Source organism: Suncus etruscus, chromosome 4 (genome assembly GCF_024139225.1).
Source record: "Suncus etruscus isolate mSunEtr1 chromosome 4, mSunEtr1.pri.cur, whole genome shotgun sequence".
NCBI classification, from domain to species: domain Eukaryota; kingdom Metazoa; phylum Chordata; class Mammalia; order Eulipotyphla; family Soricidae; genus Suncus; species Suncus etruscus.
In genome coordinates, this window is record NC_064851.1 from 74559144 (window position 1) to 74574581 (window position 15438).

The window sequence follows — 15438 nt, forward strand, 5'->3', positions numbered from 1 at the left end:
CTTTGCGCTCAGAAGTTGCTCCTGGCTTGGGGGACCATATGGGACGCCGGGGGATGGAACCGTGGCCCGTCCAAGGCTAACGCAGGCAAGGCAGGCACCTTACCTCTTGCGCCACCGCCCGGCCCCTCATCTATGGGTTTTAAGAAAAATAAAAGACATTTTTGTAACAATTCTCAGAGACAATTAGAGGAGGGCTGGAACACCAGCTCACTTCATGAAGCTCATATGTTCCCTCAAGCCAGGAGTGATTTCTGAACGCTTAGCCAGGAGTAACTCCTGAGCATCACCAGGTGTGACCAAAAACCCAAAAAAAGTCATAAAAGTTATAAGCAATTGCATTTTTAAAACTTCATGAATAGAAATCATGTTATAAGTCGGAAACTCTATGAAGAATTGCATAGTAATTATTAGAAATAGGTTTTCAAATCCTATCTTTGTGTCTTTACTACTTTAAGAAATTCTTTTGTATTGAATTTTAAAATATTGTTGTTTTGTTTTGCTTTTTGGGCCACACCCGGTGACATGCACATGACATAATCCTGGCCATGCACTCAGAAATCGCTCCTGGCTTAGGGAAACCATATGGGATATTAGGGGAGTAAAATTAGGTCAATCCTTGATTAGCGTGTGCAAGGCAAACGCCCTACAGCTTTCACCACCCCTCCGGCCCCATAAATATTGTTTTAATTTGTTTCTTGTAGTTACCTCATTATATGTAATTAGTTAGGTCTCTTTTTATGGACCAGGGAGGGACAAAGATTTTCTCACTAATTATTTTTCTAAGTATACTCCTCTCTTATACTTATAAAGAAAGGTCTCTGGGATCAATTAGGTCAGGAAATTACTGTTAAATGCAATTTAATTATTTTAGTTGTTATGTTATGGAGAGAAAGTCCAGAACTTTAGAAACTAATTTAAAGTACTAGTATAACTCTACTAAGAAGAAACATTAAATAGAACTTAAAAAAACTTACTTGAATACAAGATTCTTCGATCATAGAGACTTTTCATTGAAGGGTTGCTTATTAGAACACACATGTAGAAACTCAAATTTCTTAAGTAGATGATAGAATGTGTATTTATGTATAAAAAAATTCTCATTCAGAGCTTCTATAAAGGTGTTTATATAAAGAACTGGAGTAGAACCAAGTCTTTTGCCTTTACCATATTTAATTTTGCTCCCTTTTGTTTCTAAATTTATATTACAAAATATATTTGTTAAATGTACACAAGTGGCTTGTAGAATAATACAACAATGATTTAATTTTAGTGTATTTTAATTGACACCCAGACTTAAAAAAAGGAAGATTATAAGAATCAATTAATATTTGTAAACAAGGCTATATTTTTTGTAACCAGGAAACCTTTTGTAGGGAATTAATCATTTTTGAAGTTACATTACTTTCCAAGTCTCTTTACTTTCAAATTATAGAAAACTAAGACACTACAGTTTATTATGTGTTTTTTGTTGTTCTAGAACCTTGGTATGTAAGGAATTTTATATAAGTAAGCAAGTACTTTTATTATTTTTTCTTTATATAGACTTCATTATAGTAGGTACACAATTATTTACCATTTATTTTTACTGAACAATTGTCTGTCTTCCCAAATTAATCAGGCATTCTTTTCTCCTTTTTTGCCACATCTTGCCTTCCTAACGAGCTATTCCCAGCATTGCTTAGAGGATGATAGAGTGACCATTTAAATTGAGGGCTCCCATATGCAAAAAAAGTACACCAACTTTTTGAGACATCTCCATGGTCCAAAATACGAATTTTTTAATGGCTGGTTAGTGTTTCATTAACAATATATTTAATTTAATACTATTTTTTAGTTAAAATTTGAATCTGGTTAGTTCATTTTATTTAGTTCTGTTTTTATTGAATAGAAGTATCTTGAAGTCAAAAATGGGAAAGAATTCCTGCTGATGGACTTTAAGATACTTTGATTTACCAGCTAGTATAAGGCTTTTCTTTCCTTTGAAAGTTTGAGTGTCCGTAGATTACTTGAAGAGAAATTTCTGGGTTAAAGAATACATAGCACATTTACATTTTTAGAAGTATTGCCACATTGCCTTGAAAATGAATTACTTTATTGCCTCATTGCAAGTTTTGAAGTAGAAACTTGTTTGAAAGTGGGTAGGGATTTGACTACACCCACTGGTTCTCAGTACTTACTCATGACCTGTGTTCAGGGATCCTTGTTAGTGGTGTTCAAAGGACCATATGTGGTATGAGAAATTGATCTAGAGTTTTGAAAATTGCAAGGCATATATTTAAGCTCTGAAGTATCTCTTGGGCCCCATGGATTGCTTCTTGTAGTATCTAGGGTTATGTGTTGTTCAGTGGACCATACCTTACCAAGATTGACCATATGCAAGGCAAGTGTCTTTACCCCTGAACTATCTCTTTGGACCTGCAGCATGAAACTTTAAAATGGCACAAAATACTTTGTAATTGATTGCAGATTACCTTGCTATGGATATCTTGAAATTATAGAAATAATATACTAATAATCATAATTGTTCTTTTTCTCTCCTCTCCTTTGTACAGAGCAAATTATTTATGGAAGGATTTAGAAGCCTCAAAGAAGGAGAACCAGTGGAATTCACATTTAAAAAATCTTCCAAAGGCCTTGAATCAATACGGGTAACAGGACCTGGTGGGAGTCCTTGTGTTGGAAGTGAAAGAAGACCTAAAGGAAAGTCACTACAGAAAAGAAAACCAAAGGGAGATAGGTAATCATTTAACTTCATTAATGTATCAGTTTACTATATTTGAAAAATATTTCTGCAAATTTATTTATATTATTACTTGTGTTACTGAATTTGTCTAACCAAATTAAAACAGATTGCCACCACCTTGCAACTGAATACAGTTTACCAAAAATGTAGATTGTTTTATAGTTTGTATCATCTACAGAATATAATGAACTGGGGCCAGAGAGATAGCATGGCGGTAGAGTGTTTGCCTTGCATGCTGAAGGACAGTGGTTCAAATGCCGACATCCCATATGGTCCCCTGAGCCTGCCAGGAGCGATTTCTGAGCATAGAGCCAGGAGTAACCCCTGAGCGCTGCCGGGTGTGACCCCAAAACACTGCCCCCCCCAAAAAAAAAGAATATAATGAACTGAACATTGGACAGTGTATCCACGTGATAGTTCAGAGACTACAAATAAGAAGTTGGTGGTTCCAAAATAGGGATATTACCTAAGTGATAAAGTATGGATCTTATATATTCAAAGCACTGGGTTCCATCATCAACACAATATGCTACACATCATATCTCACAACATTGATCAGATAGATTTGGGTATATTTTAGCTTTTGTTATGGGGACTCAAGTTTTTAGTTCTGTATAGTGGTACCCCTCTGTGTATCTTTTTTCTTTACCAAGCATTTTATTGTATATTGCTGTATATAACATAATCACCCTTGTGAAATACCAATTCATGAAAATTTAGAGAATTAGAAATAAACCCTGAAATTCTAACTTAAAAGAGGAGAATCATAATTGATATGCAATGTTTTGGGGACTTTTTTCCCTTCTCTTAGCAGGATATCTTAGAATATTTTATACTGACATTCATTACTATTTACATAAATTTCTGTTATGTGAATGTACCAAGATTTCAACAAGAATATGTTAAACTTAATTTAATTAATAAACATAAGCTACTTCTAATTATTTTAATTGCCAGTAATAACAAAATGGAAATACTTCAATGTAAAATTTTGAAAATTTACTAATTATGGCATTACAATAAATACTTAATAGTGAAAAATCTAAATTAAACTGTACACTTAAGAAATTTATATCAGGGCCAGAGAGATAGTATGGAGGTTAAGCGTTTACCTTTCATGCAGAAGGTCGGTGGTTTGAACCCCAGCATCCCATATGGTCCCCCAAGCCTGCCAGGAACGATTTCTGAGCATAGAGCCAGGAGTAATAACCCCTGAGCACTGACGGGTGTGATCCAAAAACCAAAAAAAAAAAAAAAATTATATCTGTTAAATTGCTTTCTAAAAATTAGTAAAGTTTATACACAACCACTCAAACTGAAACTCAAACTCAAACATAATAAAGGGGGGACTGGAGAGATCATATGGTATTAAAGTACCTGTTCTGCATATAGTTGACCCGGGTACCACATACGGCCCTCTGGGTATCACAGAATCTCTGAATACTGAGCTCAATTGGATGTGACTGGAAAACAAAATGAAACAAAAAATATCTTCACAGTTTAATAGGTTGAGATGCTTCTTTTTTTCTGCTTTGTATCTTCTGATTTAATTAAGGGGTAAATGTACTTTTAAAATACCAATTAATTATATTAGTTTTGTATTTTGCTCATTTTTCTTCAGAATGTTCTGCTGTCATTAATTTTGTTTTTATTTTTTTGGGCCACACCTGTCATTGCTCAGGAATTAACCCTAGTAGTTTGGTGCTTAGGAATTACTCATAGTGGTACTCAGGTGGCCATATGGGAGAACAGGGACTGAACCTGGATCAGCTAGTGCAAGGCAAATGCCCTACCTGCTATATTATCTCTCTGGCCGCTTGTTATTTAAAGTTCTTTATGTGTGTGTGTGTGTGAGTGTGTGTGTGTGTGTGTGTGTGTATATATATACACACACACACACATATATAAAGGATATACATACATATACATACATATATATAGGATATTTACTTTATGTCTGAACTAAGAACTTTTATACACTTGTGTCATATATATATTATAGCTTTAATAATAGTGACTTCTTAAAATAATACTAAGATTTGAATTTTTATACAAATTTATTCCTTTCTACTAAATGTTTTATTTTATCCTTTCCCTAACTATAATAAATTAAACATTTTATAAAACTAATAAATTAAGAAATTAAAAATATTCATTGACAGTTTCTTATGTAAGTATTAGTTACCATTCATATTTATTTTTCTCTCCCTTGTTAAATAATAATTTATTTTAGTCATCTAGTTTTTCTTTTCTCTCAATTACCAACAAGTTTTTTAAATCATTTATTGCTTAGTCTATATTTTTACATTTTGTTTGGAAAACATCAGTAAGAAAATTAATACAGCTTTCGTCTGTACTTTTAGTAGTCATTTCCTGTTAAAGAAGTCATGAAAATGTCTTAAAGTATACAGACCATTGAAGTAGTTTTCTGATCACAGAGAGTATACCTGTGTATACATATATTCACAAATAAAAATAAAGCAGAAGAAAAAATTCTTTGCTTTTCTATGTTTTGCATATATGTATGCTATATTGGAATTGATGAAGTAGAATAATGGAGACTAAAAGTAGAGAAATAAGATGTTAGGATATTCAATAGGACTTTGCCAGCCACTGTAAGGACTTTGATATGGGGTAATGAAAAGATTTTAGAAAATTTTAAATTAAAAAGGAACGTTTTATTTATCTTCCTAAAGTATCATCCTGACATCTGTGATGACAGTGTAAGGTGGAGAGGCAATAATTGGTACTAAGAGACAATTAGGAATTAGTTCTTATAATTTAGAAAAGAGGTTATGGTAGTTCCAGTAAGTATTATAGTGGATGAGCAGAGACCTGGTATGTTTTGAAGATAGGAAGATTGGGTTCACAATTAGGTCAATATAGACTGGGAGGGAAATTGAAGCATCCAAGGTTGAGTTGGCCTGAGCAATTAGAAAGATGAAGAAACCATTTATCAAGATAGAGATTAGGAAACAAGCAAGAAATCATGATTTCAGCTATATTCAAGGCAAGCTCTATCTCTCTACTATCTCTCTAGCCCTCAGCTTTTTCTTTTTAAGATTGATTGTTTTGCCTATGAAAGTTATCTCAGAAGATTACATTTGCTTTTGGTAGCTAGTATTAACATATATATATAGATAATTTTATAACATATATAACATATATAACTATATATAACATGTATGTAAAACAATTTTTATCTTCTTTTCTTCCTTGTCTTTTAGTTGTCATTGTATAAACCTTTCATTTTCTTGGTTAAATTCATCATTTTTACTTTTTTTTTTTTTTTTGTTTTTGGTTTTTGGGTCACACCCGGCGTTGCTCAGGGGTTACTCCTGGCTGTCTGCTCAGAAATAGCTCCTGGCAGGCACGGGGGACCATATGGGACACCAGGATTAGAACCAACCACCTTTGTTCTTGGATCGGCTGCTTGCAAGGCAAACGCCGCTGTGCTATCTCTCCGGGCCCCATTTTTACTTTTTTAAAAATTTATTTTTTGCTTTTGGAGCCACATCTGATGACGCTCAGGTGTTACTCCTAGCTATGTGCTCAGAAATTACTCCTAGCTTGGGGGGCCATATGGGACGCTGAGGGATCGAACCATTAGTCCTACCTAGGTCAGCGTGAGCAAGGCAAATGCCCTACAGCTTTTGCCACCACTCTGGCCCCCACTCTTTTTTTTTTTTTTTGGTTTTTGGGCCACATCCGGTGATGCTCAGGAGTTACACCTGGCTATGTGCTTAGAAATTGCCCCTGGCTTGGGGGCCATATGGGACGCTGGGGGATCAAACCTCGGTCCATCCTAGGCTAGCACGGGCAAGGCAGACACATTACCCGCTTGTGCCACTGCTCTGGACCCATCTGGCCCCTACTCTTTTTTTGCGTGTGGGTCACACCCGGCAGCGCTCAGGGGTTACTCCTGGTTCTATTCTCAGAAATCGCTCCAGGCAGGCTCAGGGACATATAGGATGCCAGGATTTGAATCACTGTCCTCCTGTGCCTAAGGCAAATGCCTTATCTGTGCTATCTCTCAGGCCCCAAGGCCCCTACTCTTAAATTTATTTTTAGGTAGCCTGTTGTTAGTGTATGGAAAATAATCAATTTTAATGCATTTGTTTTTGTAAGATACAGTGATAATGAATTTAATTAGTTTTAACAGTTCATTGTTTGTTGTTTTCCATTATATTATATCATGTAATCTATAAATGTTTTAAGTCATATTTACTTCTTTTGTTCTAGTCTTTTATTTTATTGCGTATTTTCTTTTGATGGGGTTTAGAATCTTATATATAATAAATATGGTAGCAAGGAGCTGGAGCGGTGGCATAGCAGTAGGGCATTTGCTTTGCATGTGGCTGACCTAGGACAGACAGTGGTTTGATTCCCTGGCATCTCATATGGTCCCCTGAGCCAGGAGCAATTTATGAGCACATAGCCAGGAGTAACCTCTGAGCGTCACTGGGTGTGGCTCAAAAAACAAACAAAAAAAAAACAAATAAATATGGTAATCATTTTATATTATTACCGATCTTAGTGAGTAAAAGATTTCAGCTTATCATTAATGTTTCTGATATTAACTCAGTCATGTCATACATGGTTAAGATATGTTCCCTGAAGGTAGAGGATTAGGTGTTTGAACCAAAATCTCACTGGAACTGAATTGAGGGTGATAAAATAATTTACCAGGAAAGTGAGATGGTTTAGGCAGAGCGAAATGACAGCCTCAGTTTCCAAAGAGAGAAACCACTTACCACAGTTGGGGAGTCTTTTTTGTCTCTGGGCTGCTAGGGCAGGAAACTTCTGCTTTCTATAGATTAGTCTTGAGAGGGAAAAACAAGCAGACCTATACCAAATTTGGAGGAGGAATTAAACTAAATATAAAATAGTCTATCCAAATAATACAAAAATAAGGAATGCTATAATAATTTAATTCAATTACAAAATTTCTGAGCCAATAATATAAAGATAATAAAATGTACAGAATATTATCAAAGTTTATTCAGGGAAGGCAGTAGTATGGTGAATTCTAGGAATTTGGATGGCAGGTGCATAAGATGAATATCTAGCTGGGTCAGACTGGTTAAGGTGGGATTGCCTAGGCCATTTTTAGGAACTGTGGGGCAGAATGGAGTATTGCAGGGCATCTAAATTCTCCTGGGCACAACTGATTATTTTAGCAGGGAGAGTCTCATCCTCTTGTGTTTTTGAAATAGGGATTTACATCAGCAATTTTTGGGGGGAGTTTTACCAGACTACTTCATATCCTTTATTATGGTGAGATTTTTATTATTTTTTAAATTTGTTTTGCTTTTTGGTTTTTGGGTCACACCTGACATTGTTCAAGGATTACATCTGGCTCTGCTCTCAGAAATTACTCCTGGTGGACTCAGGGACCATATAGTAAATGCTGGGGAAAGAACCCAGATTAGCCATGTAAAAGGCAATGCCTTACCCGATATGTTGTCACTCTGGCCCCTGGTAAGGATTTTTTAAAAAAAAATTCATCGTGAATGAAGGATAAATTTTGACAAATGCTTTTTCAGAATCTGTTGTGATATTGTTAATGGAATAAATCTCACTTGAGCTTGATCTATGATCCTTTTAACTTACTGTTGAGTTAAGAAATTTAATGTTTGCTAGAGTTTTATTAGTAATTTTTACAGTGGAGCTGAGAAGATACTACAGTGTATAGGGTGTTGACATCATATGGTCCCCTGAGCTCTGCTAGGAGTAAGCCCTGAGCACTGCTGGGTATGGCTCAAAAATAAAGCAAAAAACAAAACAAAACAAACAAAAAAAAAGAATTTTTACATCTTGTACTAAGCCAAGCCTTGAATGTTAGTCCTACCAGGGGTGATTACTGAACACAGCTGTAAGTGGTTCCCAAACCAAGAAAGACAAAATAGATTTTTTCCCCCATCTCAGTTCATTCTGCATATTTATTTGTATTTATTTGTTTGTTTGTTTGTTTATTGTTTTAAGATCATCCTGTTCTCATAAAATAAGTTTGGATGTATTCTTTGATTGTTTTTGAAAGTCTGAATGATTTGGTATTAGTACTTCTTTAAATGTTTCATAACTTTTTTGTTTGTTTTTTTGTGTCACACCCGGCAGCGCTCAGGGGTTACTCCTGGCTCTGTGCTCAGAAATTGCTCCTGACAGGCCAGGGGGAGGGGGGACCATATGGGATGCTGAGATTCGACTACCGTCCTTTACATGCAAGGCGAACGTCCTACCTCCATGCCATCTTCGGCCCCCAATCTTTTACACATTTTAAGAAAATGACAAATTGTTTTCCAGAGAATTTTACTAATTTGTATATTACTGGCAAATCTTAACTGCTCTACATCTTATATAAATATATAGAATGCATAATTAGTTTAAATTATTTATTTAATTATATTATGTACATTTGTAAAATAATACAAATTCTGGTGTTCACAGTATTTTATCCGTTCTGTCAGGTGTATAAAGATATCACATCATGGTTTTAATGACCATTTCTTCTGCTCTCCCACTCCTCTTTTTTATTTCCTTTATTGTTTTTGTTATTGCATGACCAGGGTCACCCACCTCAGTTGTATTTATGTACACTTTGGTTTTGGTTCCACTGAGATTAGAATCTGGGATTCTCCTGCCCTTAAGCTATCTTGCTGGTTTCTGATAGTCATTTCTTAATAGCTACTGATGCTGAGCATTTCTGTTTCTTTACTATCCTCTTTGGTAGAGTAGTTGTTATATCTTTTTACTTGTCTATTTATTGCTTTTTGTTTTGTTGTTGCTTTTTTAGGATGTGTGGTGTCAGAGATTGAATGCAGGGCTTTATGAACATGAGTTCTGTCATCTAAGGCTGATAATTTCTAGTAATACATTAGGGACCATATGTGGTGATGGGAATTTGAACTAGAGTCCACTGCATACAAGACAAACGCTTTTCTTACTGTGCATTCTCTCCTCCCTATTCCTACTTTTTAATTTTTATATTTTCTATATTTGCAAAATTTCTAAGTAAAGCAGATTCAGACTTTATATTACTGGTTATTTTTTCTAGTGTAGTTTCAAAAGTAAACAGAGTTAGATCTCATAACAGTCTTATAATAAAGTGAAGATTAATGTTAGTCAAATAATTTGTTTTCTTAAAGATTGGCCCCAAACTGGCAATTATTTTTTTACCAAACTGGCATTTTTTTTTTGGGGGGGGCCACACCCAATGATGCTCAGGGGTTACTCCTCTCTATGCACTCAGAAGTCACTCCTGGCTTGGGGACCATATGAGACACCGGGGGATCGAACCACGGTCCATCCAAGGCTAGCATAGGCAAGGCAGGCACCTGACCTCTAGTGCCACCGCCCGGCCCCAAACTGGCAATTTTTAAAAAAAGAAATTTTAAACTTTTTTTGATTGAAGTACTTTGATTTATAATACTGTTTAAATTGATTTTTATTGATTGAAGTATTATGATTTACAATACTGTTACGATGGTTTCTTATGTACTTAATAGCAGAACTACAGATATCACCAGTGAAAACCATCTTTCTCACAGTAGGTCTTGATGCCCCTTCCTTTAAACTCACTCCTCCCACCTACCCAATAAATTCAGTGTGTGAATCAGTTCTCCTATTGTTTTGCCTTTGAGCTGTTTTGTTTTGTTTTGTTTTGCGGCCACACCCTGTGACACAGTTCAGGGGTTACTCCTGGCTATGTGCTCAGAAATTGCTCCTGGCTTGGAGGACCATATGGGGCGCCCATAGGAGATTGAACCATGGTCCATCCTAGGTTAGCGCATGCAAGGCACATGCCCTACCGCTTGCGCCACTGCTCTGGCTCGTTTTTGAGCTTTTATTGCTACTTGGTATGTATCTGTTAGTCTCACATACGAGAGAGATAATTCTGTCTCTTTTCTTTCTGTCTGACTTCACTCAGCATATCTTCTAATTCCAGCCACAGTGCTGCAAACTGTATGATTTATATGGGTTTTTTTTTGGGGGGGGGGAACTATATAGTATTCCATTGTGTTTATATACTACAAATTGTTTTTTTAAATAAATTCTTGGGGTTTTTTAGTTTGTTTGTTTTGGGGTCACACACAGATGCACTCTGGGGTTATTCCTGGCTCTGCACTCAGAAATCACTCTTGGCAGGCTTAGGGGACATCTGTGGGATACTGGGGATCTAACCCAGGTCCATCCCAGGTTGCATGCAAGGCAAACACCCTACTGGTGTGCTATCACTATGGCCCAAATTAAACTTTAACTGAATGACTATGAGATATAGTTGCAAAGTTGTTTATGATTGAGTTTGAGTCATTTGATGGCCTTGTGTCAGATAAAGACCCTTCATAAGTACATATTTCCCACATCAAATGTCCCCAGTTTCCTTCCCATGCTCTCCTCTGCCCTTTGTAGCAGATTTTTATCCTCTTTTTTTTTTTTTTAACTTTTGACACTGTGGCTTGCACTTTTGTTACTGAAGAGGTATCATGAATATCACTTTATCTCCTTTCAGCACCCAGTTCTTGCCCAGAATGATCATTACAACCATCATTGTCATAGTGGTCCCTCTTTCTCCTAACCACACTCCGCTGCTATTTGTGGCAAGATTACCATGGACTGATCCACTTGGCCTTTCAAAAGCGACTTCTTTTCCCCTGCATCTGCACCAGCACTGGTTGTACTTGTTGTTTTTGATGTGCCACTCTGTGGAGTGAGATTTTACCTCATTGTTGCTTTGATTAGTATCTCCTTGATGATGTGAAACCCTTTTCATGTTCCTTTTGGCCACCTAAATTTCTTCTTCGAGGAAATGTCTTCTCTAAGGAAATATAATGTCTTTATAAATGTCTTGTTTGAGGAATTTTTTTCTCCCCATTTGTGGATGGGGCTAAATATTTTTGTTAAGCTCTACTAATGCCTTATATAGCTTTGATTTTAACCACTAATCACGTGGATATTGGGTGAATAGCTTCTCCCATTCTGTGGGCAGTCTTTATATCCTGTTTGCCATTTCCTTTGAGGTGAAAAAGCGTCTTAGTTTAATGTAGTCCCATTCGTTTATCTTTGCTTCCAATTACTTGCTCAGTTGTGTTTCATCCTTGAAGATAACTTTAGCTTCAATGTCATGAGTGTTCTGCCTATGTTTTCCTCTATATACCTTATGGTTTTAGGTCTGATATCAAAGTCTATCAGTGATTTTGATTTGACTTTTGTGCACAGCATTAAAGAGAGGTCTTAGTTCACTTTTTTGTATGTAGCTACTGTATTTTTGTAGAACCAATCATTTCTGAATGAAGTTTTTGGGGAAATTGATAGCATGATTGTTTGCCACTTAATTTTTTAATTTGAATGAAGCAATCATGTCAACTTGTAATATAGAATATCTTTCATGATCTAACTTTAGTTTTTATTAACAAATGTATTAATTAGCAAAAATGTATACATTAACTGGCCTGGAAATCTTTCTAAGTAGCTTTATATGTTTATAATCATTGGTACATTGTTTGAAATCATTATTGGTAAATTGTTGTTTTAAAAGTTTTTGAAATATGTCTATAGATGCTATAAATAAAATATATAATATATTTATAGTTTCCATTATTTCACCTTTTTAAAAATTCTTTATTTTCCCTAAGGTTATGATTTCTTTGTTTTCTTTAACCTTCCATGTCTTTTGACCCGATCTTTATTACAAAAGTGCTATTTAGAATGATGCAAGTTCTCATCTAATAATGTTGACTTTAGATTTTAAAAATAACTTACACAGAATTCCAACATTTAACTGTTTTTGTTCCTTTTTGACTTTGTGACTCAAAGTTTTACTTTGTTTAGAGCAAAGTTATTTTTGGAAAAATTTTGTATTTCTCCTTTTGTAATGCAAGTGAAGTATATTTTGTTTGATGATATTAGAAAGACTTGTTCATCATTTTAAGATACTCTTCACTCAGTCCTAAAATTGATTGTTAAATTTTATATTACTTATAGTTTACTATTAAAATGAATGGCTGATTTGCCATTTATAATAAGAACAATCAAAATATAGCTGCTATGGTATGATTTATTCTCAGTTCGAAGAGCTAACTTGTCTTTTATTTTTTTAAGGGAGGATGTATGATAGTAAAGTTTTTAAAGAGCCACGTTTTGTGGGTTTACATCATTTTCTTATACAATTTTTTATTTAATTCCCTCATTTACCATTAAAAAGCAAACACAAACTATAATTCTCCCACTCACATATATAGCAGTATAACATCTTTCATATGTTATCTCTGTATTTTTCCAGTTTCTTTACAATTAGAAATTCTACTGACTTTATAAATTTTCAGGTATTTTACAACTAGGAATTTCACTGGTTACATAAATTTGGCATTTGCTAGTACTTGAAAATAATTTATAGTTAGGTTTAAAATTATGTTTTATTAAGGGATATGGATTTTATGTATAAAATTCTTAAAATTTTATTTCCATACTTATTATATTCCTGAACCTACTCCCAGAAGAAAAATGTTTAGAGAGTTTTGGAAATGAAAATTTATACCAACAAATTCCAATAAATAACTATTTTTTTCTTGATACTTGTGTGATTAGATTCAGGAATTTGCAGTTTAATAGGTTCCTATTGTGGAAAAGAAATCTCTCAGGCATGAATTGATAGTCTAGATCCTTTGAGGTCTCTCTGTTCTGACCTATGACCCCTATTCTTACCAGGTCAACATCTGAGGGCAGGAGATTAAGGCAGTTTAAAGACCAGAATAGTAAATGGAATGGAAAAATTAGCAAGCACATTTTGGGTGCAAGACATCAAAGTCATCAAATAGTTTGCTTATTTTTAAACCTGGCTTATGGGTATAACAAGCTAATTTTACTGTGCTTATTAGTATCAGGAATTTCAAATTACCACAGTCCACTTAAAGATTCTAGTAGTACATTAACATTTTAATTATGTAATACATACTGTTAATAACACTAAACCTCAAAATTGTAGGATGTGCAAAAAAGAATTTCTTTCAGTGTCAATACATTGATATACAATATCAGTACATATGATTTTATTTGATTATGTGGCCTATTTGTATTTTTAAGTTTAAATTGGGGAAATATTTGTTTTTATTATGAAATATTTTAGTATTTTAGTAATGTATAAAATGTACATATGTGTTTAGGCAAATTATTGTGTAATAATTTGAAGTGACTACGGGTTCACTTAGTACTTAGACTTAACTCTATTTTTAAAAGAAGTTTGAAAGCATTAGAAGGTATGTTGACATTTGCATAGTCAGAGACAAATTCTTTCTGAGTCTTGGTTCTTCATATTTTACCTCTTTATATCTTAAAATATCTCTTTATATCTTAAAATCCTAATGCCTTTACTTTAATTGTATGCCTTTTATAGAATTTAAAAGTCAGCACTAGTAAATAGCTGTTTCTAGTTTTAATGTTATTTTTTTCCTTCTAAGCATTTCCTTCCAACTCTTTATTTTTCATTTGTTTGTATCCTATATAGATGTGAATTTGCATCTTCAACTTAATGACTGGCAGGACTCAAGTTTAGTGACCAAACTATTGTATCTAATTTTTTATACATCCATATGGTAACTAAGGAAATTTGAAAAATCATTAAAATACTTAATTCTTTTAAGTTCTTCTGTGTTTTTTTTATTGTATTTCAAATTTTCATTATTATGGATTTAATTTTAGGGTGGTTTTCTAAGTCTTTTCTTCTTGTGATTATTTTGCCTGAGATCTCTTAATGAGGCAATTATAGTTGTTTCCTTCATTCACATTATCTCAGCAGATGCTTTCCCTGCTGTGACCTCTGTTCAGATCAGGCAGACAATGTGTCATTCTCATCACTCTCTGCAAGACATTGTGTGGGGCTGAGCTTCATTGGGTGCTTCATAGGTCTCCCAAGATACCACATCAGAATGGTCAGAAGCTAAGTGATTGTCTGATGACTGCTTTATTCTATGCAGAATACACAGTAAAATAATGGCATGAGGAAAGAATGTTCCAGAAGCAACTCCGATATTTTAAGGAGAGATTGAGGTTTAAGTAGTAACTACATAATTTTCTTCCTTTAAACTGTGGTCTTGAAGAAAATGAAATCAAGTATTTGCTATACATTAATAAAAGATTATGGATCTAAGTAATATTGCAAAGCATTAAGATCCCTTTAAGAGGAGATTTTAAGGGCCCGGAGAGATAGCACAGCGGTGTTTGCCTTGCAAGCAGCCGATCCAGGACCAAAGGTGGTTGGTTAGAATCCCGGTGTCCCATATGGTCCCCCGTGCCTGCCAGGAACTATTTCTGAGCAGACAGCCAGGAGTAACCCCTGAGCAGCGCCGGGTGAGGCCCAAAAACCAAAAAAAAAAAAAAAAAAAAAAAGAGGAGATTTTAAAAAATGATATAAAATTAATTTAGCATTTAATACGAAGTTGAAATGTCCTTGTTTTTGTTCTGGGGGTTATACCCAATTAGTGCTCAGAGATTCTGGTTGTCTCTGGGCCCCTAAATCACTTTTGGTGAGGCTTAGGCAGGGAATCCAACCCATGTCAATGTGTACAAGGCAAGCACTTTTATCTGCTATACTATCTGGCTCCTAGATAGGAATTTTTTTTAATTAGTGTGAGATTTTCAGACTATTACCTTTAAACCGACACATAAATTCTTATATTTGTATCTCTAATCTGTTCTTTCAT

The 15438-nt window shown here is 34.7% G+C and overlaps 1 protein-coding gene across 1 annotated transcript in view; it reads left to right on the top strand.

The window, feature by feature from the left end:
- Positions 1-15438, top strand: part of LIN28B (lin-28 homolog B) — a 103124-nt gene that overhangs the window by 54946 nt on the left and 32740 nt on the right. The window contains exon 3 of the mRNA XM_049771237.1: positions 2553-2737. Coding sequence (XP_049627194.1) covers positions 2553-2737 — 185 coding nt within the window. The remainder of the gene's footprint in view (positions 1-2552; positions 2738-15438) is intronic.